The 25,069-nt window shown below is 65.9% G+C and overlaps 11 protein-coding genes across 11 annotated transcripts in view; 8 read left to right on the top strand and 3 right to left on the bottom strand.

Annotated features, from left to right (window-relative positions):
• Window positions 1-1,476: 1,476 nt before the first annotated feature.
• FA09DRAFT_285387 (hypothetical protein) lies at window positions 1,477-1,647 on the bottom strand (the record flags this gene model as incomplete). Its single annotated transcript, XM_025739884.1, has 1 exon — window positions 1,477-1,647. A coding segment is annotated over one exon (171 nt), but the record flags the coding sequence as incomplete, so codon positions are not given.
• A 953-nt stretch (window positions 1,648-2,600) lies between these two features.
• FA09DRAFT_341926 (hypothetical protein) lies at window positions 2,601-6,540 on the top strand (the record flags this gene model as incomplete). The annotated part of the gene is made up of 17 exons (XM_025744510.1): window positions 2,601-3,377; window positions 3,445-3,616; window positions 3,674-3,691; window positions 3,753-3,788; window positions 3,841-3,864; window positions 3,924-4,085; window positions 4,146-4,266; window positions 4,324-4,345; window positions 4,432-4,637; window positions 4,700-4,809; window positions 4,873-4,966; window positions 5,103-5,182; window positions 5,239-5,306; window positions 5,366-5,496; window positions 5,551-5,987; window positions 6,041-6,378; window positions 6,442-6,540. 17 exons carry the CDS (start codon window positions 2,601-2,603, stop codon window positions 6,538-6,540), a joined length of 2,895 nt encoding a protein of 964 aa, XP_025594844.1.
• Window positions 6,541-7,854: 1,314 nt separating this feature from the next.
• FA09DRAFT_177813 (hypothetical protein) lies at window positions 7,855-8,980 on the top strand. The gene is made up of 3 exons (XM_025739320.1): window positions 7,855-7,877; window positions 8,031-8,168; window positions 8,384-8,980. Exons 2-3 carry the CDS (start codon window positions 8,095-8,097, stop codon window positions 8,859-8,861), a joined length of 552 nt encoding a protein of 183 aa, XP_025594843.1. The 5' UTR covers window positions 7,855-7,877; window positions 8,031-8,094; the 3' UTR covers window positions 8,862-8,980.
• A 1,036-nt stretch (window positions 8,981-10,016) lies between these two features.
• FA09DRAFT_286234 (endoplasmic reticulum oxidoreductin 1) lies at window positions 10,017-11,788 on the top strand (the record flags this gene model as incomplete). Its single annotated transcript, XM_025739900.1, has 4 exons — window positions 10,017-10,232; window positions 10,590-11,500; window positions 11,598-11,676; window positions 11,753-11,788. Coding segments are annotated over 4 exons (1,242 nt in total), but the record flags the coding sequence as incomplete, so codon positions are not given.
• A 683-nt stretch (window positions 11,789-12,471) lies between these two features.
• On the bottom strand, window positions 12,472-14,456 carry FA09DRAFT_313465 (CBD9-like protein). The gene is made up of 4 exons (XM_025740732.1): window positions 14,137-14,456; window positions 13,736-13,879; window positions 13,212-13,673; window positions 12,472-13,152 (listed from the first exon to the last, which is right to left on the bottom strand). Exons 1-4 carry the CDS (start codon window positions 14,251-14,253, stop codon window positions 12,589-12,591), a joined length of 1,287 nt encoding a protein of 428 aa, XP_025594841.1. The 5' UTR covers window positions 14,254-14,456; the 3' UTR covers window positions 12,472-12,588.
• An 802-nt stretch (window positions 14,457-15,258) lies between these two features.
• Window positions 15,259-16,194, top strand: FA09DRAFT_177573 (hypothetical protein). The gene has a single exon (XM_025739318.1). It carries the CDS (start codon window positions 15,376-15,378, stop codon window positions 15,952-15,954), a length of 579 nt encoding a protein of 192 aa, XP_025594840.1. The 5' UTR covers window positions 15,259-15,375; the 3' UTR covers window positions 15,955-16,194.
• A 339-nt stretch (window positions 16,195-16,533) lies between these two features.
• On the top strand, window positions 16,534-17,551 carry FA09DRAFT_177728 (hypothetical protein). Its single transcript, XM_025739319.1, has 4 exons — window positions 16,534-16,953; window positions 17,020-17,237; window positions 17,306-17,440; window positions 17,504-17,551. Exons 1-4 carry the CDS (start codon window positions 16,703-16,705, stop codon window positions 17,518-17,520), a joined length of 621 nt encoding a protein of 206 aa, XP_025594839.1. The 5' UTR covers window positions 16,534-16,702; the 3' UTR covers window positions 17,521-17,551.
• Window positions 17,552-17,885: 334 nt separating this feature from the next.
• Window positions 17,886-18,537, top strand: FA09DRAFT_341922 (hypothetical protein; the record flags this gene model as incomplete). The annotated part of the gene is made up of 3 exons (XM_025744509.1): window positions 17,886-17,978; window positions 18,129-18,203; window positions 18,265-18,537. The coding sequence occupies 3 exons, from the start codon at window positions 17,886-17,888 to the stop codon at window positions 18,535-18,537; spliced, it is 441 nt and encodes a 146-aa protein (XP_025594838.1).
• Window positions 18,538-19,038: 501 nt separating this feature from the next.
• Window positions 19,039-19,829, top strand: FA09DRAFT_302864 (hypothetical protein; the record flags this gene model as incomplete). Its single annotated transcript, XM_025740418.1, has 2 exons — window positions 19,039-19,362; window positions 19,683-19,829. 2 exons carry the CDS (start codon window positions 19,039-19,041, stop codon window positions 19,827-19,829), a joined length of 471 nt encoding a protein of 156 aa, XP_025594837.1.
• Window positions 19,830-20,616: 787 nt separating this feature from the next.
• Window positions 20,617-23,530, bottom strand: FA09DRAFT_302907 (hypothetical protein; the record flags this gene model as incomplete). The annotated part of the gene is made up of 2 exons (XM_025740420.1): window positions 20,617-23,311; window positions 23,445-23,530. The coding sequence occupies 2 exons, from the start codon at window positions 23,528-23,530 to the stop codon at window positions 20,617-20,619; spliced, it is 2,781 nt and encodes a 926-aa protein (XP_025594836.1).
• A 1,064-nt stretch (window positions 23,531-24,594) lies between these two features.
• The window catches only part of FA09DRAFT_323816 (anthranilate phosphoribosyltransferase), a gene marked incomplete at both ends in the record, with an annotated part of 1,984 nt that continues 1,509 nt past the window's right edge, over window positions 24,595-25,069 (top strand). The window contains one exon of the mRNA XM_025741102.1: window positions 24,595-25,026. Coding sequence (XP_025594835.1) covers window positions 24,595-25,026 — 432 coding nt within the window. The remainder of the gene's footprint in view (window positions 25,027-25,069) is intronic.

Below are 25,069 nucleotides of genomic sequence, written 5' to 3'. Positions count from 1 at the left end.
GCCCACCACAACGGTCGAGACTGGGAGGCCGTGTCGGAGCAAGGATGCTGTTATATGCGCTGGGAGCCTCGCTCGAGCTGTCGAAGCGCGAACGCGTTCATGTGCCGCAAAGGAGATTCACTAAGCCGCTCTGCAGCAGCACGGATGACACGCCACTTCGCGGCGGCATGCTGATAAACAGCTGGCAGCGCCGCAAGAGGCGCAAGAAGGGTCCTGAGCAGGAGAAGGGTGCGTGCTTGCTCCCGGCCGGCGCGCAAAGGCTGCGCATGCGACCTCCATGATCAAGTCTGCTGATGCTTTACGCCACGCACCACAGGACCCGGTCAACACCTCATGAAGGTCTCTTGCGACACCCAGAAGCCCAGTGGCACGCTCTGCCTTGGCCTGCGCACCAACTTCTTGGTGCTTTGGGACGCAGGGTCGGTGAGTATGAGAACCGTGCCACGTGTCAATGTGCTGACCTCACTTCTTGCTGTCAAGTGCCGCAGACCGTTGACAAGGCGTGGCCCGTCAAGTGTCAGTGCCTTGTGCGCAAATTGCTTGCGATCCTTGTTCTTGACAGCCTGCACAAGAAGGGCGGCAACGGCCTCAACAAGCTGCTCGGTCCCGCCTCTGTGGCATTGGCAGTGCAGACCTCGACATCAACCTCTCTCAGCAAGCTCCGCGGCAAGATCTAGAATGTCCGTCGTCTCCGGCAGCATGACAGGCGCGCTCATCCACACTGTACTGCACCGAGTGCACGGCGGCGCCCATACGTCGCTCAACTCACACGCGCCGTCGTCACTGCCGTCATCGACGCAACCTGGCTCACCATCGTTCTTGATGATGGCATGTCAAAGCCGCCCACATGCGTGTGCTAGCGCAGTGAATCCTCTGCAGCGTCTCCGCAATCCTCCCTCCGGGCCCGCGCTGCGCGCCCTTTAGCCCGCGGATGCACATCAGCAGTCGCCAGATGCCAGCCACACGATGCTGTGCTAAGCTTGTATTGTATGCGCGCACCTCTATCGTGCATCCTCCCTTCCGCCTCTCTCGTCCCTCGACGAGCCCACGGCGCCCTAGCCCTTCCCAACGCACATCCTCACAGAGCGCCAGTCTCCTCTGCGAGATGTGTCCCTGACTTTTGAGCTATTCTCACAGGGGCCAGGCCTGCGTCAGTGCTGCGACTTGGAGGTCCGGAAACTGCTTCCTGGCTCGGGAACGCCTTCTAGAACTCGAGCCGGCGAGGCACGGCTGTGCGCGCCGCACTCGTTTGCCGTGCTCGCAACCAACACGCCAAGCACGACGAGACGTCCTGCAGGCGCTCGCTGGACATGCGTGCGCCATGTAGACTGTATCTCATGAGAAGGCGAAGGGTGCGCGCGCCCAAGCCACGCTTGCACGCTCGCTTCGAGTGCTGGTTTTGCGGTGTCTGCCCGCTTGCCGACACCACAACGCTTCCACAACGCACAGCAACTCGGCACTGCAGACTCACTCATCTCAGTGACTCAAGAAGCGTCTCCCTTGCGCACGTCTCCTTGCCAGCATCTTGCGTCCGCCGCGCGTGCGCAGGCGCGCAAGGAAGCCATGCTTGCGCTTGCGCTTGCGCTGCGACGGCTGGTACTCTGCGCCGTAGGTGACGAAGCGCACGCCTGACGGTGCAGCTGCGTGGGTGCGCGGGGCGATGCGTGCCGAGAGAGGAGTGGAGAGACGAGGAGAGAGACGTGCGGCGAGTGGCTGCCGCGGAGAGAAGAGGGCGCCGGAGCGTGCTGCGGCGGCGGGCACGGCGCGCGGAAGAGTGCGCGAAGGGGCAGGAAGCAGCACACTGCGACTGCTGCTGCTGCTGGCGGCGCCTGCGCTGGTGCGCAGCGAGCGCAGGAGATTGAGGCGCGGCATGGCGAAGGACGGGTGGAGAGGAAGGAGGCAGCGAGCAGGGCCGTGGGCAGCAGCACAGCGCCGCAGGCTGAGGCGATGCATCGCGCACGTGACCGCACGCGCTGCCGCCCCTGTGCCGCGCCGCCGCGCGCCTCGCTCGCACCAGGGGCTCGCCCGAGCACGGCAACTTCTACTCAGGAGCAGGGGGCAGCGGGGGCAAATGAAGGCAGCTGGTGACCTCAGCACGGCTCCCTCTGCGAGGCCTGACATGGCCGAGAGGACGTTGGAGGGCCATGAGGCGAGAGAGAGAGCATGGCGGAGCGGCGTGTGCGAGAAGGAGGTAGAGCAGAGGCGGCGGCGCTCTCATGCGCCGGGCGCGCGCCTGCCGTTGCCGGCGCGGTGCCGCGGAAGTGACGCAGCGCGCAGCTCAGGGGCTGCTTTTGATGCACAGCCGCCGCGCCGAGCAACACCTGATGCGCCTGCTGCTGCTGCTGTGAGCGGGCGCACCGGCCGCCGGCACCTGCTTCTGCTCCTCCATCTCCCGCCCTCGCTGACCCCGCTCGCCGATACCCGCCGCGCTCGCGCAGGCTCCTCAAGCTCGCCCTCTAGCAGCCCGCAGCCGCGCGCTCGTGGCTCCACACGCCGCACACGCATCATCACCGCCGCGCCTGAGCACGCGCACACAGCAGCCAGCGCTCCTCTCGCCTCGCTGCTCGACGGCCCAGCCGCACCCCGCAGCGCCCGGCGCCATGTCCGCGCGCAAGCCGGCACCCACCTACGCGCCGTCGCCCTACGCGGCGGGCGAGGAGGAGGAGGAGCTGGCCGCGGCGTATGCGCCTTACGGCGCCAGCAGCGGGCACGCGCCCGAGCTCTCGGCCAGCTTCTACCACGAGGCGGCGGCTGCGCTGCGCGCCGTCTCGCCGGCCGCCACGGCCAGCAGCCACGGGCAGCATGCGCAGCAGAGCAGCACGCCCAACCCCTTCCTAGGCACGCCCAGTGCCTACGCGCCCGCGCCCAACACCTACGCCGCCACGCCGAGCGCATATGCCGGCACGCCGGCGGGCGGCGCCAACCCCTTCACCTCGCCCGCAGACTCCTACATTCCCTCCTACTATGCCTCGGCCGACGCAGACGTCGAGCGGCTCGCCTCGCCCGCCCACGCGCACCACCACGCGCTGAGCCCGGGCAGCGTGTACGACGACAACACAGAGGTGGCGCACACGCCGATGCCGGCGCTCTCCTATGCGCAGCATGCGCCGCCGCACGACGCCTACGCGCCACCGGCAGATGCGTACGCCGCGTACCCCGGCTACGCCGAGCAGGAGGAGCAGGAGGTCGGCTATGGCTATGAGAAGGAGTGGAGCCGCCTCTCGCACGACGGCGCAGGCGACGGCAAGGAGGAGTGGCGGGAGGAGGAGCGCGACCATGAGGCCGAGGCAGAAGTGGAGATGGAGCAGGAGACGATGCACTTCGGCCCGGCGCCGGCCCGAGGAGCGCAGCTGCGGCGCAACAAGACTCGCAAGGCGGTGCGTGCAGGACCTCGGCTGCTGCTTCCCCGGCTTGCCGCGCCTTGCTGACACTCTCTCTTCACAGGTCAAGCTGACGCAGGGCAACCTCGTGCTCGACTGTCCCGTGCCGACGAAGCTGCAGAGCTTCCTGACGCGCCGCGGCGACGACGAGTTCACACGCATGCGCTACACTGCCGTCACTTGCGACCCGGACGACTTTGCCTCGAGCCACTTTACCCTGCGGCCCGCCATGCTGAGTGCGTCTTGTGCTTCGTGCTGCGACATGACTAATCGCTGATCCGCTCCTGCCGTAGATCGCCATACTGAGCTCCGTGCGTAGGAGCTGCGGACGCGGGCGAGCTTGCGGCTGACCGACGGATCCTCTGCGCGCAGACATTGCCGTGACGATGTACAACGAGGACGAGCTGCGTGGGTGCTGCGCTGATCCGCCAGGACATGCCAAGCTGACCCTCTCTCGCAGTGTTCACGCGCACGATGCACGGCGGTGTGTCTTGCTGCAGTGTTGCGCCACCGCACCTCCAGCTGACCTTCCTCGCGCGCCAGTGATGAAGAACATCGCGCACCTCTGCTCGCGCAACAAGAGCCGCACGTGGGGTCCCGATGGGTGGAAGAAGGTGGTCGTGACCATCGTGGCCGATGGCCGCAAGAAGATCCACCCGCGCGTGCTCGACTGCCTGGCGGCGCTCGGCGTGTACCAGGAGGGCGGTGAGCAGACGCGAGCGCGTGCGGGAGAAGGCGGCGCAGGCTGACCGCACTGCCGTGCAGTGGCCAAGAACATGGTCAACGGCAAGCGCGTCAAGGCGCACATCTACGAGTACACGACGCAGCTGTCGATCGACTCGAACCTGCAGTTCAAGGGCGCCGAGCGCGGCCTGGTGCCGATGCAGTGAGTGTCGCTGCGACGGATCGCCCAGCTCAGCTGCATCGCTCACGCCCGCTCCAGGATCGTCTTCTGCATGAAGGAGGTCAACAGGAAGAAGATTGACTCGCACCGCGCGAGTCCGCCTGCAGCGCCCGCTGCTCGTCGCTGTGCTAATACGCCTGCCCGCAGTGGTTCTTCAACGCCTTTGGCCCGATCCTGCAGCCCAACATCTGCATCCTGCTCGACGTGGGCACGCGGCCCGAGGCAAAGTCGATCTACCACCTCTGGAAGTGCTTCGACCTCTGCAGCTCCGTCGCGGGCGCCGCGGGCGAGATCCAGGCCGACACACGCGGCAAGTGGGGCCTCGGCCCTGCGCTGCTCAATCCGCTCGTCGCGTGCGTGCGGCAGCAGGTGGTTTGGTCTCGAACTAGTGCTAATCCGCCGTCCGCTCTTGCAGCGCGCAGAACTTCGAGTACAAGATCAGCAACATCCTCGACAAGACGACGGAGAGCATGTTCGGCTTCATCTCGGTGCTGCCTGGCGCCTTCTCTGCCTACCGCTACGTCGGTCAGTTGGTGCACGCACCTCTGCCCTCTGCGGCGCGCCTGCTGACGTCCTCATCGCCTGCAGCGCTGCAGAACGACGAGCTCGGCCGGGGGCCGCTGGCATCGTACTTCAAGGGCGACAACATCGAGGGCGTCGAGCAGACCTTCTCGCATGCCAAGTGCGTGGCCGCGCGTGCCAGATGTCTCTGCCCCGCTCACTCCGCTCCTCTCACCTCAGCATGTATCTCGCCGAAGATCGCATGCGAGTAGCCTTCTCCAGCGTTGCGCTGCGCCCCTCTCTGACCTCCCGCGCAGTCTGGCATTCGAGCTGGCGGCAAAGCGCAACGAGAGCTGGGTGCTGCGCTACGTCAAGAGCGCGCGCGGCGTCACCGACGGTGCGGCTGCGCACGTCCGCGCATCTCGGACAGCACGCTGACGCTGCTCGCACCAGTGCCCGACACGCTGCCCGAGCTCATCAGCCAGCGCCGTCGCTGGCTCAACGGCTCCTTTTTTGCAGCAGTGAGTGCCAGGAGTCGGCCGCCAGCTGATCTCCCTGGGCTCACGCATTTGCGCCGCAGCTCTTCTCGCTGCGCAACACATTGCAGTTCATGCAGACGGCACACGGCTTCTGGCGCAAGGTGTCGCTCTTCATCGAGGCGATCTACAATGCCGTCAACCTGATCTTTGCCTGGCTGAGCCTGGGCAACTTGTGAGCTGCCGGAGAGAGACGCGAGTAGCTGCCGCGCTGACACCCTGCTCGCAGCTACATCTTCTTCCGCCTGCTGACGCAGTCGCTCGAGTCGAAGGAGTTCAGCCTCAAGGGCATCGGCTACGTCAACGTCGCCGCGCAGTACCTCTACCTCGGCACCACAATTGGCTGCTTCATCCTCGCACTCGGCAACCGGCCGCAGGGCTCGCCGTGGAAGTTCCTGGCGTGCGCCGCCATCTATGCCGTGCTCACGGCCTACATGATGGTCGCGGCCGTGCTGTGCCTCGTCAAGGCCGTGCGCAACGCCGAGCACGACGCCATCTACTCGCAGATGGTCTTCAGCGTGCTGGCCACGTACGGCGTCTACTTTATGGCCTCCGTCATCGCGCTTGACCCGCTGCATTTGATCACGAGCTTCGCGCAGTACTTGCTGCTGGCACCGACGTACACGAACATCCTGAACACGTACGCCTTTGCCAATCTGCACGACTGTGAGTTGCAGCCGCGGCCGGCGAGGTTCCGCGCGACGCTGACGACGCCGCAGTCTCGTGGGGCACAAAGGGCATCACCGCCGACGCAAACGACCTCGGCACCGTCGTGTCGACGGGCAAGGGCACGGTGGAGGTGGTGCTGCCCACGGCGCAGGCGGACATCGATCTCGAGTACGACAAGTCGCTGCACAACCTGCGCACGCGCCCTATGATCATCCGCGGCGAGGCGGCGCGCGAGGAGAAGGACGCCATGCGCCAGGACTGGTTCCGCGACATTCGCACAAACGTGCTGCTGCTCTGGGTGCTCAGCAACGCCATCCTCGCCGCGTTCATCCTGGGCGGCGACAATGTCGGCACATTTGATCCGGGCAGCGGCACGACGCGCAGCAAGGTGAGCAGCGCAGACGTCCAGTGCGGCGCGCAGGCATGGCAGCTGACCCCTTGTTCCTCCCAGGTGTACATGCTCGTCATCCTCGTCTTCATCGGCGCCATGTCCTGCGTGCGCTTCGGCATGTCGACGCTCTTCATGATACACCGCCTCTTCGTCGGCTAGGCCCGGCCAGGCGCCCTCTCTGTTCTCTGCTAATGCGCGCGCTGCGCAGCCCTAACGACCTTTCCCTCCTCGCGGCGGCATGTCCCGTCGCCTCATCCGGACGTGCTCGCCCTCTGCTCCTGCCGCTGCCTGACTCGTCTCTGCTTCTCCTATGCCGCCCTTGTTGACGACCTGCCGCACCAACGCTGTACCACGAGACCTCTCGAATGTGTCACTACTGCTGCTGCAAGACGCCGTGTACCAGAGCGGGTGTAGAGTGTAGCGTGCCTCATTGGGAAGGACCCTCGCCGAGCACACGTGGAGAGCCGTTGGGCCCGAGCGAACAGCCACCAGCGCCCTCCAACGGAGGACCCTGCATGCGGCAGACGCCGAGTGGACTGCCAAGTGCTGCACAGCGAAGTGGCCCGGCACGCGGGGTCAGGAGCAGGATAAGCATGACGAGTACGGCGCGACGCCGCCAACGCCGTGGCGCAAGAGGAGCGAGGGCCTCGCGCCAACTTCTACGCTGCTCCCGAACGGCAAGACGGGTGGGCGAGGCGAGCGCCTGACAGCCGTGTCGAGAGAGACGCACGTCCGCCTGCACCTGCGCCAGCGATGCACCAGCAGCGAGCGGAGGCAGCGACTGGCACATCAACAGATCGTCGCCGCAGCCGCGGCCTGCGGGGTGCAGGCGAGGCGAGCATGCGGCGAGCATGTGGTCCAAGCGTGCGCAAACGCGAAAGCCGGACCCGAAGCCCTCACGAGTTCACGACGTCAGCATCCGCACGCCGCGTCCGGCGCTCGAGCTTTCTCTCGTGTGACAGGACGCCGCGTCATGCCACGTCTCGCAAAGGCACCATCTCACAACCAAGACGCCGGCCAACGCGAAGGTCTGTCAACGCGACACGCATGCGGAGCAGCAGCAGCACAGCTCGGCAAAGGATCTGCATTGCATGACGGCGTGCTGCCGCTGCGTGCTGCACCTCGGCTCCCATGCACAACCACGCACCACGCCCGCGGCCAAGCAGGAAGGGTAAGACGCCGCACTTGGACTCCGACGCCGTTGGCGGCGCAACAAGCGCCGCTCGCGAGGCGCGGCCCCTCGCCTCAGCCATGCTGCCCCGCTGCCGTTTCGCGCGCCGTGTAGAGAGGCGCGTCGCTGCGCCTGCTCGCTGTCGGCGCTCCTCCGCCCTCGGGCTTGCCCGCCTGCCGCTTCGAGAGCAGATGCTGAATGTTTGCTGCCGGTGAGGGCCCTTATGCCGTGCGCTCCAAAGTGCGGAGAAGGGCAAGGTCCGGCAGGGCAGGGCGACAGCAGGATGCAGATGCAGGCAAGGCACGGCAGCGGCAGCACCAGGCAGGTAAGGCCGCACCGCCAGCTCGCACCCACTCCATCTCTCTCACCCTCACCCCCTCACGCTCCTTGCACCTCATCACCCCGCACTGTCCGTGCACACACTCCTTTGCTCTCTCACTCGCTCTCTCTCGTCTGCCGCTGCATCACGCGACCACAGCATCGACACGAGCTACGCCTTTGGCGCCTGCGCACGCGCCCTCCTCTTCCATCAGAAAGCAGCCATGCCGGCACTCCAGGCCAGGCAGGCACTCACGGGCGTCACGAATGGCATCGAGGCGGGCGTGGGCGGCGCAACGTGCGTATCTAGAGCTCACTGGAGAGGGAGCATGGTGGAGCCTGGAGTTGCGCGCAGAGAAGAGCGGGCGAGATGAGGCGCGACAGGGACTGCGACGCTGCCGGCCGGAGCGCGGGGGGTGCAGCTAAGACGCTGACCGCGTGACCTCACGCACCCCATGCTCGGCGATAGCATACGATCCTTGCCTCTCACGCTCACATGCCGCGCTTCCTCAGTTCCGCCGCCTCAGCGCATCTCAACGGTCTGTCCGCTCCTCAGATTCTCGCCGTCGCAGTGGGCTCCGTTGCCTTCATCGCGCTCGCCATTCTCGCCCTCTGGTGTCTCTGTCGTCGACGAGCGCGGACGCGCGAGCTTCGCAAGACGCACGAGAGAGAGATGGATGCGCGTGCGCTCCTCGCTCGCAATGCAGGCGGCGCAAGGAGTGAGGTGGAGCTGAAGCAGCCGCACAAGCAGGCGCAGCAGGCGCAAGGCATGAAACCGAGCCAGTCTCAACAGAGCTGGAAGAGCTTCGAGGCGGGCCAACTGTCGCCGCCGAGAGCGAATCGCGGCGATGCGTATGCGCAACAGCAGTATGCTCAACAAGCTATGCCGATGCCAGCGTATGGAGCGCCGCAGCAACAGTCTCAGCCGCAGCAGAGCTACGCTCACCAACAGCAACAGCGATGGAGCGGCGGTGCAGGCTATGCGCTTTGATCGCGCTTCTTCTCTCTCGCCGCACGTGGCTCGCAACCCACCTTCGTCGTCCGCCTTTCCTCTCTCTAAGCTCTGCGCTTGGCCTCCTCGCTGCCTCGGCTTGGGCGCTCGTCGCCACACGCTCGTGCAGCTCGTCGGCCGCAGGTCACACAAGCTCGGGCTCTTCTTCACGGTACGCCAGTCGCAATGTTCGTAGTCTCGCTGCGAGTTACTTCCGGTTCTACTCTGGCCCGCTGCGATGTACGAGCCGCACTCGGCTCGTCCATGCGCGGGCCGGGTACAGCTAGAAGTGACTCGCAGCGCAGCCCATCTGCATCATCTTGGCTTCGCCGCTCCTCTCGTTGGTGCCCTCAAATACCCCCCCTCCTCGTCCAGCCGTGCGGCGCGCGTTTTCTTCTGCGGCCACCGCGCCTGTGCCTCTCTCTCTCTTTCGTCTCGCCTTATTTGTACACCTACGTCTGTAGCTTCTGTATCTGGCTCCTCGCGCGGCTGGAATGTATCTGCGTGCGCTGTGCTGGCGAGGCGCACGAAGGTCATCGCGCGCGGCGTTGCCGAGTGCGGCGAGCACTCGACTTGCCGCCGATACGAGCGCGCTGATCAGGCTGCCTTGCGACGCGGTCGCCATGCTCTGCCGCTGCTGCATCGTTGCCTTTGCCCTGCTGCTGCTGTGAGGAAGTTTGTCGGAGGAAACGGATTGCTGTGCGTGCGCGAGGGAAGGTGAGGCTGCTGCTGCGGCCGAAGGGCCTGCGTGCCGGAGGCGCAGGCGAGGCACGCAGCGCCACCGCCGGCGCGCCGTGTGCTTCTCGGCGTGCCTTGCGCGGCCGCGTGGCACGAGCGTGACGTGGAGGGAGGGCCTGCGCTTCCCTCTTTCTCTCCCGCATCCACTTCCTTTCCCTCTCCTCACTCTCCATGGGTGCCCGCACCAAGCGGCACACGCCGTCCTACCCGAGCGTACACTCCTCGCCGTCTTCCTCACGCTCCACCTTCTTCTCGTCCATACGCACGCCGCTCCTCGGGCTGCTGGCGCTCCTGCTGCTCCTGCGCCTCTCCGCACGCGTCCTGGCACAGCCCTTGGACGCCGCACAGCTCTTTCCTTCCCTGCTCCTCTCCTCCTCGGCCTCCGCCGACACACCCGCAGCGGCGGCAGCAGGCGGCATCTGCCGGCCCTCGGGCCGCATCTCCGACGCCGCATGCGACTTTGAGACCGTCGAGGCGTCGCTCAACACGCCCGCGTTCTTCAGCACCCTCGAGCAGCTCGTCGCCACGCGCTACTTCCGCTACTACAAGGTGGACCTCTTCAGAGACTGTCCCTTCTGGAACGAGAATGGCCTCTGCATGAACCGCGCCTGCGGCGTCGAGACGGTCGGCGAGGTGAGTGGGCACGTGGCATGTGAGGAGCAAAGGTGGGGTGAGCGAGTCGCGGAAAGGGAGGCAGGACAGACGGAACGCGGCGCAGGACAAAGATGAAGACGTCAGAATTGGGCCCGCGAAGAAGCTGTACCTCGAGCATGGAGTCCCGGGTAGGCGAGGCGCGCGAGGGCCAGGCGCCAAGATCAAGGATGGCAACCACGCCGTGCGAAAGGGAGCTGGTCTGAGGAGAGAAGAGGTCGCCCATCTGCTGTGCCAGAGCAGCTCAGTTGCCGAGCAGGACACAGCGCATCCCCGTCCTTCAAGGCGCTTCTCGCCCTGCTGGCCCCTTTGGCTGACATGCTGCGCTCTCGCCACTAGACGGACGTTCCCGACGAGCTGCGCGTCTCTCGTCTCTCGTCACTCGACACGACTGATGCGTCCGAAGTCTTCCCACCGTCCTCCTCCTCTTCCGACGCCGGCGGGGCATGCGGCTGTCGTGAGAGCGACTACTGTCACTGGGAAGACGAGGAGACGTCGCAGGAGGCGGCATGGGTCGATCTGACGCAGAACCCCGAGCGTTTCACGGGCTATGCCGGTGCCTCGGCCAGTCGCGTCTGGCGAAGCATCTACGAGGAAAACTGCTTTGGGGCAGTGGGCGCCGGTGCTTCCTTGCTTTCGTCCAGCGCAGAAGGCTTCGTCTCTCGCAAGGAGCTTCGCTCGAGAGGGCTGCCAAACCTCATGGCCTCCCTAGCCTCTCCACCCGACGCAGGAGCCTCGGAGCAATGCCTCGAGAAGCGCGTCTTCTACCGCATCGTCTCGGGCTTGCACGCCAGTATCTCCGTCCACATTTGCGCCGAATACCTGCAAGCCGACGGCGTCACATGGGCGCCCAACCTGCAATGCTTCCTCACGCGCATCGCTCAGCACCCGGAACGCCTGCAGAATGTCTACTTCAACTACGTCCTTCTTCTCCGCGCACTGGCTCGTGCGGGAGACTACATCGACGCCTTTGTCCTTCGTCCCGGCGACGCAATAGCCGATGCCTCGACGCGCGACCTGCTCTCCTCGCTCGTGCAGCAGGCGCGTGCAAGTCCGCCGAGCTTCGATGAACGCACCATGTTCCACGGCGCCGATGCGCGCGAGCTGCAGGAGGAGTTCAAGACGCGCTTCCGAAACGTCTCGCGCATAATGGACTGTGTCGGATGCGACAAGTGTAGACTGTGGGGCAAGCTGCAGGTCAATGGTCTTGGAACGGCGTTGAAGATTCTGTTTGGACATCGCGTGGAGGAGTTTGAGTGAGTCTTGAGCCCACCTGCGCCACTGCTGCGGACGCTGTAACTGATGCACGCCTCTCCCCCTCTCTCACATACACTCTTCGACTTCCAGCCCGAAGCGCAACCCGCAATTGCTGCAGCGTAGTGAACTCGTAGCGCTCATCAACACAGTCCATCGATTCGCCGAGAGCGTGAGTCGCCCCCCCGCTGTCGTCCGTCTCTCGCTCCATGGCGTGATCATTGACTTTGCACCTTGGCACATTGCAGCTCCGAGCCGTCGGGACGTTCCGTGAGCTGTATCAGGCGAGTCTGAGGGAGACGCCGGAGGAAGATGCGGTGGTGCTCGAGGACATTGCGGCATCGGATGCGCAAGTGCAGTCGTCTTCGGTCTCATCAAGCCCCGCCGCCTCTTCGCCGTCCGACATGTCCCGCCGAGAATCGTCCGAGGCGCGGCGCTCGTCCGATGCCTCCAAGCCGCCTCCTTCCTCCAGACAGGCGCGGCAAAGCAAGCCCTCTGGCTGCCCCATCGCCTTCTTGAGACGCCTACGCTCCAGAGTCACGCAAGCGCTCAAGCACACGCAGCTCGTGTGCCGGAGCAGCGCCTCTCGCTGCGTCGCTTGGCTGCAGGAGGCAGTGCTGCGTGTTCGCACGGAGCTCTGAAAGGGTCGCGCCTCATCAAGGTCTTGTCAGTCCTCCCCCCCCCCCCCCCCCACAGCACCCCTCTCTTCCGCGTCGGTGCCGCATACTGTATACTAGAGCCCGCCTCAACGGGCACATCAAGCATCTTTCTCCTTGGTCCTTGCGGCGCGATCTTCACCAAGCGGACAGTCTGCAGCGCGAGACGAGAATGATGCATGTCAATGTCAAGAGGGCAAGAGGGAGGTGACGCAGTAAGGCGTGGCCATGTGGGATGCGCGTGTGCGCAGAGGTAGATACAGCAGTGAGAGCCGGAGGGAGCAGAGAGTGTGTGAGGAGGAAGAGAGAGAGGGGGGGGGGGGGGAGGGAAGGATGGGTTGTGATGGTATCAAGCCTCGACTTAGCCAAGATCGGCAGTATGTACAACGCAGCGCGCTAGCTGGCCCAGGGAGCGCTCCTCTCGCTGCTCAGGCGACGTGAGGCGGCGTCTTCTCGTGCGTGAGAGACTGGTTGCTGCCGCCGCCGTTCCTGTTGGCGAGCCACTCCTTGTGTTGCCGGCGCTCGCGCGGCAGGAACATGAAGCCAATGACGTAGATGAGCGCCACGACGCCGGCCCAGGCGTAGATGATATAGCTGGCGTACGCCGGCGGCTGCCACGTCCACAGCTCGAAGCCCTCGTGGGCGTTCCAGACGGCCAGGCCGAAGATGACGACGCCGGTGAGGGCGTGGAAGTAGCCAAGGTAGCGGAAGCCAGTGCGGCGCACAATGATGTGGCTCAGCGCACCCATCAGCGCCTGGAAGATGACGAGGATGAAGATCGCCAGGCCGAGCTGGTGGTGCAGCAGCGAGAAGCTGTCCTTGTCCTGTGCCATGACGTTGTGCACGGAGAGCGCAAAGCCGACGATGACCAGCACCACAACGAAGAGCTGCAGGCCGGCGTGCGTGGGGAACCACTTGAAGAGCGTGCGGCCGTAGCGCGCCACGAGGATGCCCAGCGGCGCAATGACAATCAGGCCGACAACCATGAAGATCTGCGCGGAAGAAGGTGAGCATGGGCCAAAGGGCACGGCCGATGGCGCAAAGCACTCACCATGTGCACGAGATACACGACCGTCGTCATCTGGCTCAGGTCACGGTTGCGCTGGCCGTAGCCGGCGCTGCCGCTGCTGGAGCCGTTTGAGTCGGTGCTGCTTGGCGTCGTGGCAGCCACGTTGGGCAGGCCGGCGGGCGCGGTGCCGTCGTAGGCTTTGGACATGTCGAGGGAGAAGTAACCGTATGTGTCGTGCTGGCGCAGCGTGGCGCCGCTGTCGCTCGACGACGGCGCCTTGTTGCTGCCCGCATAGCCGTAGATGTGCGACACGGTGCCGCTGGGTGCGCTCGACGCCGGGAAGAGCCAGGAGTACACGCTGTACTCGGCCGTCGTCGTCGTCTGCGAGTTGGCGGTGAAGGCGGGCAGATTGTTGGTCGCCACGCGAGCCTCGGTGGGCATGACTTCGCCCGAGGCCGAGCGGTGCGAGATGGTGGCCGAGCCGGGGCCGTTGACCCATCCGATCTGCGCTGCCGTCTCAGCATGCCATGCCTCGCCCGGCAGCCTGGGCGCGAGCAGCCACTCACCACCATGTTGGCGCCCGCCATGCCCGAGCCCACACCGACGCCCGTCCAGCCGTACGGCGTGTTGCCGGCCTTCTGCACCACGACCGTGTAGTTGACCGCCTGCGCGGAAGGCACATACACGCCCGTCACGCAGAATTGCCCGCCCTGATGGCGAGGTCACGGTCAGCCGCCGAGTCAGCGGCAGCGGACATGCGAGAGACGAGGCGAGGCAGGCAGCACCCCCCGCGATGCGCGGCCACGCACGTCGTGCTCGTGCGCTCGTCTGCAGCGCTGCGCCGCGCCAGAGCAAGAGCGGCAGCGATGCGGCGAGGCGCATGGCTGCCGCTGGCCGCTGGCCGCTCGCCTCGCTCTCGCTCTCTCCTCCTGCTGCCATGGCGGACATGGCTGCGTGTGCCACTCACGCTGTTGCAGTACGAGTCGGCCGTCATGCCGCTGGCCATGGCGATCTGCGCGTATGCGGCGGGCAGCGCGGCGGCGGCGAGCGTCGCGAGGGCCGCGAGCGGCGAGGAGAGACGCATGGTGCAGAGAGGAGTCGTGAGGTGGTGGTGGTGGTGGGAGTGTGAGTCGAAGCGAGTCTGCGGCACGCAGATGCCGTCATCCGCCGCCGGCTTGGGTGAGAAGGGGCCATGACAGGCTGGGCTGTGCTGAGGTGCTGCGGTGCAGGCCGGCCACCGCACAGGCGGCCCCAGTGAGCGGCGCGGCGTTTGGAATTGGGCGGAGCGGCAGCGGACCGTGGAGGCGGCGGTGCGGCACGCCTGCTGCATCACCGCGCACCGCATCACACCACCGCCGCCAAGGCGCGCGCGCCGCCTCTGCGCTGCCCGGGCGCGTCCCCTCCTCGCGCCTCGTCCCATCTGCCCCCTCTCCGCCCTGCCGAGCCCGAGGTCGCCGCATCGCGCTCATCGCCCTCTTGGCAGCACACCTTGAAATGGCAGCCGGGGCGCACGGACAGGCTCCTGTGCCGCAACGCCCAACGCCCACGGGCATGTCTCGGTCAACGCCGCGCTGCAGAGGAGGCAGATCTCACCAGGAGCAGCCGGCGCGGCATCCAGCCGCTGGCGACGCTCGCAATGATGGTCAGCGGCAGGGAGTTGCTATGCACCGGCACGGCAGAGGCTGGTGCTGCTGCTGCTGCTGAGCGTGGCGAGCGAGTGGCACGCCGAGCATCCTGCAAGCCTCGGCCATGGCCTGCGCACCCGATGACCTGATTTTCGCTCCTCCCCGCAAAGCAGGATGCAGCGCGCAGCCGGCAGGGCCCTGCCGCGCTAAAGCCCGGAGCCGGCAGACGGTGGGATCGACACGCGTGTCGGGCGCAGCAGCGCAGCAAGAGCAAGAGGCGAGGCAGGCGGCGGCGCGCGGCGGTGCGGCATCTCTATGGGCTGCCGCTGCTGCAGCTGAGGGCTGAGCGCTGCACTGCACGCTGTGCTGCAGCGCTGATGCTGATGCTGCAGCGCAGCAGCAGGCTTCGCCGTCATCACCGCACAGCCAGAGCGCCGCAGCCGGCGGGCCGTGCCTCTTGAGAGCAAGACTTGGTTGCACGGCTTCTAGATGCATATCTCGGATTTGAAGTGCGGCCCGGCATGCGGCAGCCGAGGCCGCAGTCCGGCATGCGCAGCCGGCTGTGATGGTGTCCGGCCCAGATGCAGCATCTGCCGCAGCCGCCAGGAGTCAGACAGCGAGCTGAGCAGACATGCGCGGATGACGGCTGCAGCTGCCGCTCTGGCTGCTGGACATCAAGGTGCCTCGTCGTGCACGTCGAGCGACGGCTTCCTGTGCGCCTTCGCAGCCCGCCATTCGCGTGCGCCATGCACGTCTGCGCGCGCTCATCGCTGTCCATGACAAGACAGTCCGTGCCGCTCTGTGCGCCTCGTCGTGCCGGGTGCAATGCCCTGCGTCGAGCCGCAGCCACAACCTCCTCATCTCCCCGGTCCCTGGCGGAGCTCGCTTCTCAGCACAGCCTCTTGAGGCCTGCGCAAACTCGGTTGCAGAGCCGCAGGCGCTCGTGCCGGGCATTTGAAGTTGTCTCCCTGCAGCTGGCTCCTGTGCCTGACCCGAGATGCTGCCACTGGCACCGCCGCTGGGGGCTGTCCGCTGTGGCTGTCGGCTGTGCCGAGGAGCGGCTGCCTGCTGCGTGCTGTGTCGAAGAGCAAGATCATCCGGCTCCGCGTGCCTCGGCTGGCCGCTGCGCGAGTCTGAATGCCGGCTCCTTGAGTCCCTGACAAGCGCTGCGGTCGCACTTCTCTGTCGGAGCCGCCGTACGCAGGTCTCTGCCTGGCTCAGTCTCCAGCTCGCGTTCTCTGCTATACTCCGACTCTGAGCACGAGGCCTCAAACGCAAGTACTGCGGCACCACTGCACGTCTCGGCCCTCATCAAGGAGCATGCAGCATCGCTCCTCGGCGAGAAGCCTCGTAGGGCGCCTTCCTCTGCTCGCCTCGACTTCTCATTGCATGCCGTACAATGCAGCTGGCCGGCCTGTGCACCGAGTACTTGGGTGCAGCTGCGCAGCTCCGATCCCGGCCCGCAGGAAGCACAGCTCAATCTCCGAGGGTCTGCCAGGGCGAGGTCGCCTCTCGCGCGCCGCGAGCATCGCGATTCTGCTTTCTTCTCCACCGCATCTGCTGCCTTGAGGGTTCGTTTTGAGCTCAAAAATGCAGCATGAGGCGTCTCTCTTGCTGGCCCGTCTGTGCTCATCATCCCAATGCGGCCCGCTCGTGGGCAGTCAGGGGTGCGCACGCTCGGGACGCTACCGCGTGTGAGGGGGCGCGGCGCGCGCGAGATGCGGCACGGCGCGGCGGGGCAGCGGCAAGCGCGTCGGGACGGATGTGGAGCAGCTGTTCTCTCTGCTCTCTACCCCATCAACCCTCCAGATCCATGGCAGTCAAGCACGCATGAGCTAGAAAGCGGCGGCGGCTTATCAGCGCTTCGCACAGCCTCTCGCTCTGGCCTACGGGCATCCAGCGCAAGCCATGTCAGCGCCGCCTTTCCCCGCGCCAAAAGGCATGCGCTGGTCTCCCTCACGCAAGCGCTTCTTCCCGCTGAACGCACCTCGCTCGAAGCCTGAGACTGTCGAGGAGCAGACGCAGGTAGCCAAGCCGGAGACACCTACGCGCACAGCTGCGACGGCGGCCTCTGCATTTGAGCAAGCGAGAGCTGGGCCAAGCTGCTTCGGCACCACTGCTCTGAGAACTGCCATGCCTCGCAGTGCTGATCCGCATCGGTAAGCCAGCAGCGTGACGATGCGATGCAGAAGGCCTCTCTGGAGCTCAGTGTCACTCCTTCGCAGACTGATCAATGGACGAGCGGCCAATCTGCGTCTTCGAGCCGTGCATTCCCTTCTCCCTTACTGCACGTATCAGCGACCCAACATCACTTGTCTCGCTGTGAGTTTGACTGACCGTCGCGTTCGGCTTCGTACCACTCTCCACTCACTCTCACGCGCGAGGAGTAGTACTCTGAACAATGGCCCGATTACATCTGGCTCGCGACGGATCAAGGTTCAGCGTGGGTTGCCTTGCGCGTCGGCCTGCCGATTGGGCCATGCTGATGTGAAGCGACTACTCCTCTCGCAGTCGTGGCTACCTGCCTGCTTTGCTGGCCAGCAACGGAACGCTGCGCCGAGAGATGCGCTTCTCTCCCGCCTGCTCCGCCATTCTGCGCGACACGCCAGGCCTGTCGAGCATCTTCTGCTCGGCGTCTTATCTGTGGTAAGTCCTTTCTGCCGGGCCCTCTTCTCACGTCGACTGACGGCAAAGGTCCTTCGTCCGCAGCTTCTCCTCGCATCTAGAGACGATCGGCGCAAAGCTAGACACGGACAGCAGCGACAGCTCCGAAGCAGGCCCTAGTGTCTTACGCCTCGAGTCGTCGCGAGATGACGAGCAGCCTCGACCGCGAAGCGACGTGCGATGTGCCGCTCTGGTGCCGTTGCAGCCATCGCATGTGTTTGCCAAGCAGACTGCCGATGCCGTCTTGCTCGCTAGAGGTGAGTTGTCGAGACCGCGCCCTCGTTTGCTACCGGCCCTGCTGATGGTTTCGCGACTAGGTGTGGGCAGCACATTGGAGCTTCGAGCGCCGCATCTCAGCAATCTAGTCGAGACGATCCCTCTCCCATCCGACGTGCTCTCGGTGCTGATAGCGCCCGATGCCTCCTTCATGCTCGCAGGTCTGCGCAACGGCAAGCTCCTGCGTCTGGCGCTAGGATATGAAGCGCCCAAAGGCGCCGGCTCAAAGCGACAGTATCGAGTTGTACGCAAGTGCAGAGGTGCTGTTACTGCGCTACGATGGGCGGGAGAGAGTGTGGTGCTTGCTACCTCGGCTGGAGAGGTGAGAGAGCGCGTCGGCGTGACAAGAGCTGCCTCGCCATGTCCCGACTGACATCCTGCTCGCTGCGGCCAGCTGATGCTGATCGAGCCCAACGGCGTCGAGGTGCAGGCGTACACCGGGCACCCCTCGACGTTTTCTCTTACACTCGTCAGTCCTCTTCAGGCCGTGGCGTGGTCTATCTCGCAGCGCTGAGCCCTGCTACTTGCAGCCCGTGGCCGTCGAGCCGCGCCATCGCTTGCTGGCCGCCGCCGGCGAGGATGGCGTCGTGCGCATCTGGTCACTGGACCATGCACTGCCTCTCTCCGGCGCAGCGGCGGCATCCACAGCCACGGCGGCGGGCGCAGGCGTGCTTCGCGGCCCCGGCACGTACGAGGCTGGCGCCCCCCTGCGCAGCCTGCGCGGCGTCACGGCGCTCGTGTGGCTCGGCGCCCTGCCGCGCCTGGCGGTGGCCGTGGGGCCGCGCCTGCTGTACTTTGACTGAGATGCGACGCTGCCGGCCACTCTCTACTCTACTGCTGCGACACCATATGTACCATTACCGATCCCGCCAACACCACGCACACGGCCGCTTCAGCCGCAGGGCGTCTGAGGCAGGGCAAGAAGCGGGGCAGGCGCCGCCGCGGAGGGCGGAGTGCTGCGGCGCTGTGCTGACTAAGCGCATCGGCGCCGCGGCGTCTGCGCGCGTCACGTGCGTCTGCCGCGCGAAGGCGGGCCGGCGCGGCGCGGCGCAGGCGGCGCGCAACGCTGGCGGCGGCGGCGGCCGCGGCGCGGTCGCTGCCTCAGCCCCACCACCATCCCCCTCAAGACTCTGCTGCACAATGAGCTCGACTAACAAGGGTGCTGCTGGCAAGGGTGAGTCGAGCTGCGGGCGGCGCGGCATGCGCCATGCGGCCAGGGCGCACAGCATGGTGGAGGCGCGTAGCAAGCGGTGATGGGGATGGTGGTGGCGCATGGTGGTCGCACGCCTGCGAGCAGCCGGCTGATGCCCTCCCGCTCGTCGCTCTCAGCCGGCAAGGCTGCCGCCAAGCCCGAGGTCAAGAAGGCCTCTGCCGCCAAGAAGGCCGCGCTGCACGGTGCGTCGGGCAACAAGATCCGCAAGGTGCGCACCAGCGTCACCTTCCACCGGCCCAAGACGCTGCGTCTGCCGCGCGCGCCCAAGTACCAGCGCAAGAGCGTCCACCACCTGCCGCGCATGGACGCACACACCACCATCCTCTTCCCGCTCAACACCGAGAGCGCCATGAAGAAGATTGAGGAGGAGAACACGCTCGTCATGATCTGCGACCGCCGCTCCAACAAGCGCCAGGTGAGTTGATGGGCAGAGGTGCAGGACGCAGAGTTGGCCAGAGGACGGAAATGGCGTAGAGACGCAACAGCCGGTGCCCGGAGGAGCACGTGCAGAGCGCCGGCGATGCGATGCTTGATTGGCGGGGGCAGGAAGAATGCTTCGGACCCGCGAGAGGCAGGCGCGACGGATGCAATCGTGCGAGACGCAAGAGAGCACGACAGATGCATGGGGCCCGGTCAGCAGCAGTGCGACGCCTCTGTCTTCTCCCACTCTCCACGTTCCATCTGCGTGCAGAGTGGTGTGCTGACTGATGCCTTGGCCCTCGTCTCGTTTTGCAGATCAAGGCCGCCGTGAAGCAGCTGTACGACTGCGACGCGCTTGCCATCAACACGCTCATCCGGCCCGACGGCCGCAAGAAGGCCTACATCCGCCTCACGCCCGACCAGGATGCGCTCGACATGGCGAGCCGCGTCGGCCTGCTCTAAGCGCTTTCGCCTCGCTCTTCGTCACGCTTTCGGCTCTTCGCTCTCCCGCCTTCATCATGCCTTCCTCCTCACATTCCCCTCTTCGTCACTTCTCTCCATCATCGCCCTGTACATCTACCCTCCCACAAGTCGCACCTGCCGTACTCGCTACGCAGTGCGCGCACCCTCTCTGCGCCGAGGCTCTGAGCCTCGATCATGAGGAGCCTCCTCATCCTTGGCGCAGCCAAAAGCCAACCTTTTTCCAAAAGGAGCTTCCCTGAAGCGACGACGCACAACCCCATTCGTCATGCCCCTGACACAGAGCTCAAGCCTCGATCGTCAGTTTCTGGGCTGGGTTCGTTGCGGACGTTCGTGGCGTGATTGCGTAAGGTATGACGGAGCTGGGTCGTGAGCCGTGAGCCTGTTGAACCTCGCAGTGAGATTGTCGATCAATGCCATGCGTGTCCCATTTCTTCGTCTGTGATGGCCTGTGCGCTGTGTCTGCCGAGTGTCTCTTTGCCTGCTGCCACTCGCCTGCACCGGTCACACGGCCGCGCATGATACATGTAGCTCTCATTGCGAAGTCGTGTGCTCGAGCAGGCCCTCTTCGATGCGGGAGAGCGCAACGGCATGCCGCAGATCGCGTCTGCACACGGCCGCCGGCTGAAGAGGCAGTGGGATGGGGGACACAAGGCTGGGATCGTACGGAGCAAATAGAGTGGGTGAGGAACACAAGGGAACAGCGGAGTGGGAGAGGGGACACAGAGCGATGGGGCTGATCAGAAGTGGTGAAGGGGGGGAGGCGCGCCTAGTGCTGCAGCAGACCCACGGCCTGCACGCGCCTCTCGATGTCCTCGATGCGCGCCGTCATGGCGTGGAAGTGGCTGAGGGCACTCTCGGCGCTCTTCTGCTGCGTCTCGGCCTTGTGCACCTCGGCCTTGCACGCGGCAATGTGCACCGTGAAGAGCTCGTGCAGCTCCCAGCTGATGAGGCGCAGCACCTTGCGCGTGCGGTCGGCCGTGTGCTTGGAGTGATACTCGATGAACGCCGGAAGCGAGGAGGTCGCAGAGGAGGAGGAGGAGGAGGAGGTGGCGAAGGCAGCCGCAGTCGAGGACACGGCAATTGTGGTCGACGTAGGCTGGGCATCGATGGCCTTGCGCGATCCCATCGGTGCCGCCGAGAGCTCATGGCGGATGGAGCGGCCTGCGTTGCGCGGAATCGAGTTGGGCAGATCGACGACGAAGTAGACGACGAGGCCCGTCGTGGCAATGGCGAGCAGGGGACCTGCCCACCGCCGCGCCGTGGGATTTCCCACAAGGTCCGAGAGACGCACAAACGCCTCAATGGCCGTCTTTGCGCCGAGCGTCTTGCCGCCGACGAGCGTGATGGCGCCGAGGCCGAGCGTCAGGCCGCCAGTGAGGCTGGACTCCTGCTCGAGTGCCGCCTTCTTCGAGCCTCGCTCCTCGTCCGCAGCAGAGCGGCCAGCGACGACTTTGAAGACGTGCGGCAAGTCGAAGAGGTCCGTAATCTTGACGTCGACCATGTCGTCGGGCACGCCGAGGCCGACAAACGTCGTCGTCGTGGCAAAGGAGCGCGCACGACGCTGCCGGAACATCGTCTCTGGCTGGAAGACTCGCTGGCTGCGATTGGCGCCCTCGGGCAGATGCGTCTCGCCCAGGGCACGCACGCGCTGCACCGCCTCGGTCGTGGCGGCCCGCGCGGCCTCCTCGACGTTGCAGAGCGACGCCTCGAGACTGCAGAGCAGAGCTTGACGCACATCCTGAGCATACTGCAGCACGTTGAGCAGACCCGGGTATGCGGGCAGCGTGACGGAGACATCGGCCGATTGGCCGTTGCCCACGAGATCGAGAGCCTGTTGCAAGCGCGCCCTTGCGCCCTGCATGACGCCCGAGACGACGCCCTCCTCCTCGCCCTCGAGCTGCGTCTCGAGCTTGACGTGGTTCGCCTCGCTCTGTGCCAGCGCCGGACGAGCGGCGGCGAGCTTCTGCAGTGCCTCGGCGCGCTCCGTCTCGGCAACCGAGACGTTTGTGCGCGCCACAAAGGCGAGGTCGAGCAGCAGACGCAGCAGGTACGTCTGCGCCGGCATCAGCTTCGACTTGGAGCGCTTCAGCAGCACAAAGTCGCGCAGCGACGCCTCGAGCTGCGCAAAGCTCGTCGAGGAGGCCGAGGAGAGCGTCGAGGGGGAGGAGGCCGAGGCAGCGCTGCCGCCGACCTTGGTGTCCTCGCCCGGCGTCTGCGGCTCTTCCTCGTCGGGCGCAGCAGCCTCGTCCAGCACGGCACTCGAGTCGACAAAGTGCACGAGCTCATCGGCGTCCTCGTACGTGCGCGGCGAGAGCTGCTTGATCTGCTCGAGCACGAGGCGACGGCACTTCTCCTTGTTGCGGATCTGGTCGTACTTGTTGACGACGATGAAGACGTAGGCCTTGTCGTTGGAGGCGTTCCAGAGAAACTCCTTTGCCGAGAGCGTAAAGTGGTTCTCGGCACTGACGACAAAGACGACGACGTCGATCTCCTCCTGGCGCGCAAAGAGTGCCGTCGTCTTGAGCGAGTCGCGGTTGAGGCCCGGCGCATCGATGAGGGCAATGTCGACGACGCCGTTGCGCAAGAGCGACTGCTGACTGGCACGCGTGTCGCGGCAGTAGCACTTGAGCAGCGGCGCATTCTCGGGCGACACGTCTTCGGCATCGGCCACGATCTGCTCGACTTGCTGCAGCGAGTGGCGCGAGAAGGTGGACTCGTCGAGGCGATCGTACTGTGCTGCGTCGCTCTTGAGAACATGCACCTCCTCGCGACCCTCATTCGCCTCGTCTGCATCGAGCACTTCGCAGAACACCGTCGTGCACGGCTGCTGGTCCGTCGGCATGACGGCACGACGCAGCAGCGCATTGACAAACGTCGACTTGCCGGCGTTGAGGTCGCCGGTGACGAGCACCTTGCTCTGCTTGTCCGCGATGCGTGCCTGGAGGAACTGCAGTTGGCGCTGCGACTGCGCCATGCGACCATCGAGGAGCTGGGCAATGGACGACTTCTCCAGCGACTGCACCAGTGCGCGCGGGTTGTTCGACGCAGCTCCGAGCTTGAGGTCCAGGCGCAGCACCGACATTCCGCCACTCGACTCGCCACGCTGCAGCGGCGTCGTCTCTGCGCGCGTGGGCGTCTTGCGCACGGGAGTCGTAGGTGCGCTGCTGGACGGCACACCAACGCAAGTGAAGCCGCGCTGCATGCCGGGGTGCTGCACGGTGCTGCTGCTGCTGCGTGCCGCACGCTCCGCCTCGAGCTGCGCCGTGGCGGCGGCATCGTCGAGCGACTCGCCGCGCGTGGTGCTCTGCGACCGACGCAGCGACGACGAGGGTCCAGCAGCGGCGGCGGCCGTGGCGCAAGCATCACGCTCCGTCTCTGGGTACGTCATGATCCAGTGATGCTGTGCGAACTCGCGCAGTGAGCCAACGACGGCGGACGTCGAGTCGATGGCGCTGCTCAGGCTGCAAGGAAGAGTGGGCATGAGCATGAGGACCCTTGTGAAGGGACAGTTCTCCTGCGCCACCATACATGCCACGAGTGACGCGCCTCTCATGTGATTGCTGCCTACACGTCCGCACGCGCAACCCCACTCACATGTCTCTGTTGGCCGCAAAGGCCGTCTGATGCATCTCCATCTCGCGCTGCTTCTCCTCGCACTCCTTGCCCTGCGCACCCAGCATCACGCCGCTCTGTGCACGTGCGGCGGGTGCAATGCCGAGCGAGGCAGCGCTGCTGCGGGCGGCAAAGTGGGCCGTGGTGGCGGCGTGCATCTTGTGCAGCGAGGGCCGCGGCGCGTGCGGCGGCTGCGGCTGCTGCGGCTGCTGCTGCGCCATGATGGGCGCCGCTTAGGAGCGCGGAGACGCCAGTAGGCGCAGAGAGATGCGCTGAAAGTGGTCGCGCGGCTGTGTGGCGTCTGTGCGGTGTGGCACAGATGTGAATGAGAGGCGTTGAGAGGAGGGCGGTGGGTGGTGGTGCTGGAGACGGTGTTGGCCATCGACTCAGCCCGGCCTGCCCAGCCAGCGCAGCAGCGGCGCCCGTCCCGCGCGCGCGGCGATCGATGCTTCAACGCGTGCGCCAAGTGGGGCTTACGCGAATAGGCAAATGCACGCGCGCAGCGAATACAGCAAGGAGATGTAGTCGCGCGCGCGGGCCCGAGATTCTTATTCAGACGCGGCGGCGCGCGGCGGCGGCGCCCCAAGCCACGTGCGCCGCCTGGACCCGGCATTGGCCGTGGGCTGCGCGCGCCGCCCTCATCTCGCCGTCGCCGCCGATGGGCCCGCTCGCTCCTTGCCAGGTGAGGCCGGCGTCGCCTTGGGATGGGCAACAGCTGGCAGCTGATGAGCAACGCTGGACAAAGTGCAAACGCCGAGGCTGCAACTCTTACTGAGCAAGCAGCCAGGCAGCGCCGAGCGAGGCCAAGAGACGCAGCCCGCCTCTCAGTGAGCTCGCTCTTGCCCCTGCCCTGTTTCTTCGCCGCACAAAGCGCCGTTTGCCGCGGCGTGAGGCACGCTCGGCGGTGGCTCTCGAGGCGCTGCGCTGGTGGCAGCGTTGCTGCTTGCTGCTTGCTGGCTCGGCGCCTTATGCTTGCCGGCTGCTCGCTGTTGCCTCGCTCGCAAGCGGACGTCACGTGTCGGCGGCTGGCCGCTGTTCCCACGCGCGGCGCGCGCACGAGTCACTCTCGCTGCTGGCGCGCGCCGGCGATCTCGCTTCTTCTCCACCTTGGCCCCCCCCCCCCTTTCCAGCCATGCATTCCCTCGACACCTTCCGGCCGCTGCTCAAGGCACTCGTGCTCTCCCTCTCTCCTCCGCACGCCTCGCGCGCGCCCGGTGCGCCGCTGAGCGCCTCGCAGCTGCACTCGCTCCTCGCGCACCTGGCCGATGCCGACTTCACCTCCAACGTGGCGCACCATGCACTGCTCGGCGCGGCCCTCACCGCCCTGCGCCTCTCCGGCCTCGACGCGCAGCCCGAGACGCTGGCGCTGGCCAGCGAGGTGTTTCTGGCGCGCAGCATCGGCGTGCATGTGCCGCCGCCGCCGCCGCAGCAGGCAGACGAGGAGGCAGTGTATACTGGCACCCTCGATCTCGTAGGCACCGGCGGCGACGGACAGGACACGTTCAACGTCAGCACCACGGCCGCAATCGTCGCCGCAGGCGTGCCGGGCGTGCGCGTGTGCAAGGTGAGCGCAGGTGTGCTGAGGGGCACGAGGAGGGGGGGGGGGG

This window comes from Tilletiopsis washingtonensis (genome assembly GCF_003144115.1).
Source record: "Tilletiopsis washingtonensis strain MCA 4186 unplaced genomic scaffold FA09scaffold_29, whole genome shotgun sequence".
NCBI lineage: Eukaryota > Fungi > Basidiomycota > Exobasidiomycetes > Entylomatales > Tilletiopsis > Tilletiopsis washingtonensis.
The sequence above is the reverse complement of the archived record's forward strand: the minus strand, read 5'-3'. Positions and strand labels throughout refer to the sequence as shown.

Bases quoted from the DNA above. Each gene is read 5' to 3' on its own strand.
- FA09DRAFT_177813 (XM_025739320.1), top strand. From the start codon at position 8,095: ATGCCGGCACTCCAGGCCAGGCAGGCACTCACGGGCGTCACGAATGGC. The intron at 8,169-8,383 runs GTGCGTATCTAG...GCGCTTCCTCAG, and splicing joins GCGGGCGTGGGCGGCGCAAC to TTCCGCCGCCTCAGCGCATC.
- FA09DRAFT_177573 (XM_025739318.1), top strand. From the start codon at position 15,376: ATGCAGCATCTGCCGCAGCCGCCAGGAGTCAGACAGCGAGCTGAGCAG.
- FA09DRAFT_313465 (XM_025740732.1), bottom strand. From the start codon at position 14,253: ATGCGTCTCTCCTCGCCGCTCGCGGCCCTCGCGACGCTCGCCGCCGCC. The intron at 13,674-13,735 runs GTGAGTGGCTGC...ACGGCAGCGCAG, and splicing joins TGGCGGGCGCCAACATGGTG to ATCGGATGGGTCAACGGCCC. The intron at 13,153-13,211 runs GTGAGTGCTTTG...TCTTCCGCGCAG, and splicing joins TCGTGTATCTCGTGCACATG to ATCTTCATGGTTGTCGGCCT.
- FA09DRAFT_177728 (XM_025739319.1), top strand. From the start codon at position 16,703: ATGTCAGCGCCGCCTTTCCCCGCGCCAAAAGGCATGCGCTGGTCTCCC. The intron at 16,954-17,019 runs GTAAGCCAGCAG...ACTCCTTCGCAG, and splicing joins CGCAGTGCTGATCCGCATCG to ACTGATCAATGGACGAGCGG. The intron at 17,238-17,305 runs GTGGGTTGCCTT...CTCCTCTCGCAG, and splicing joins GCGACGGATCAAGGTTCAGC to TCGTGGCTACCTGCCTGCTT.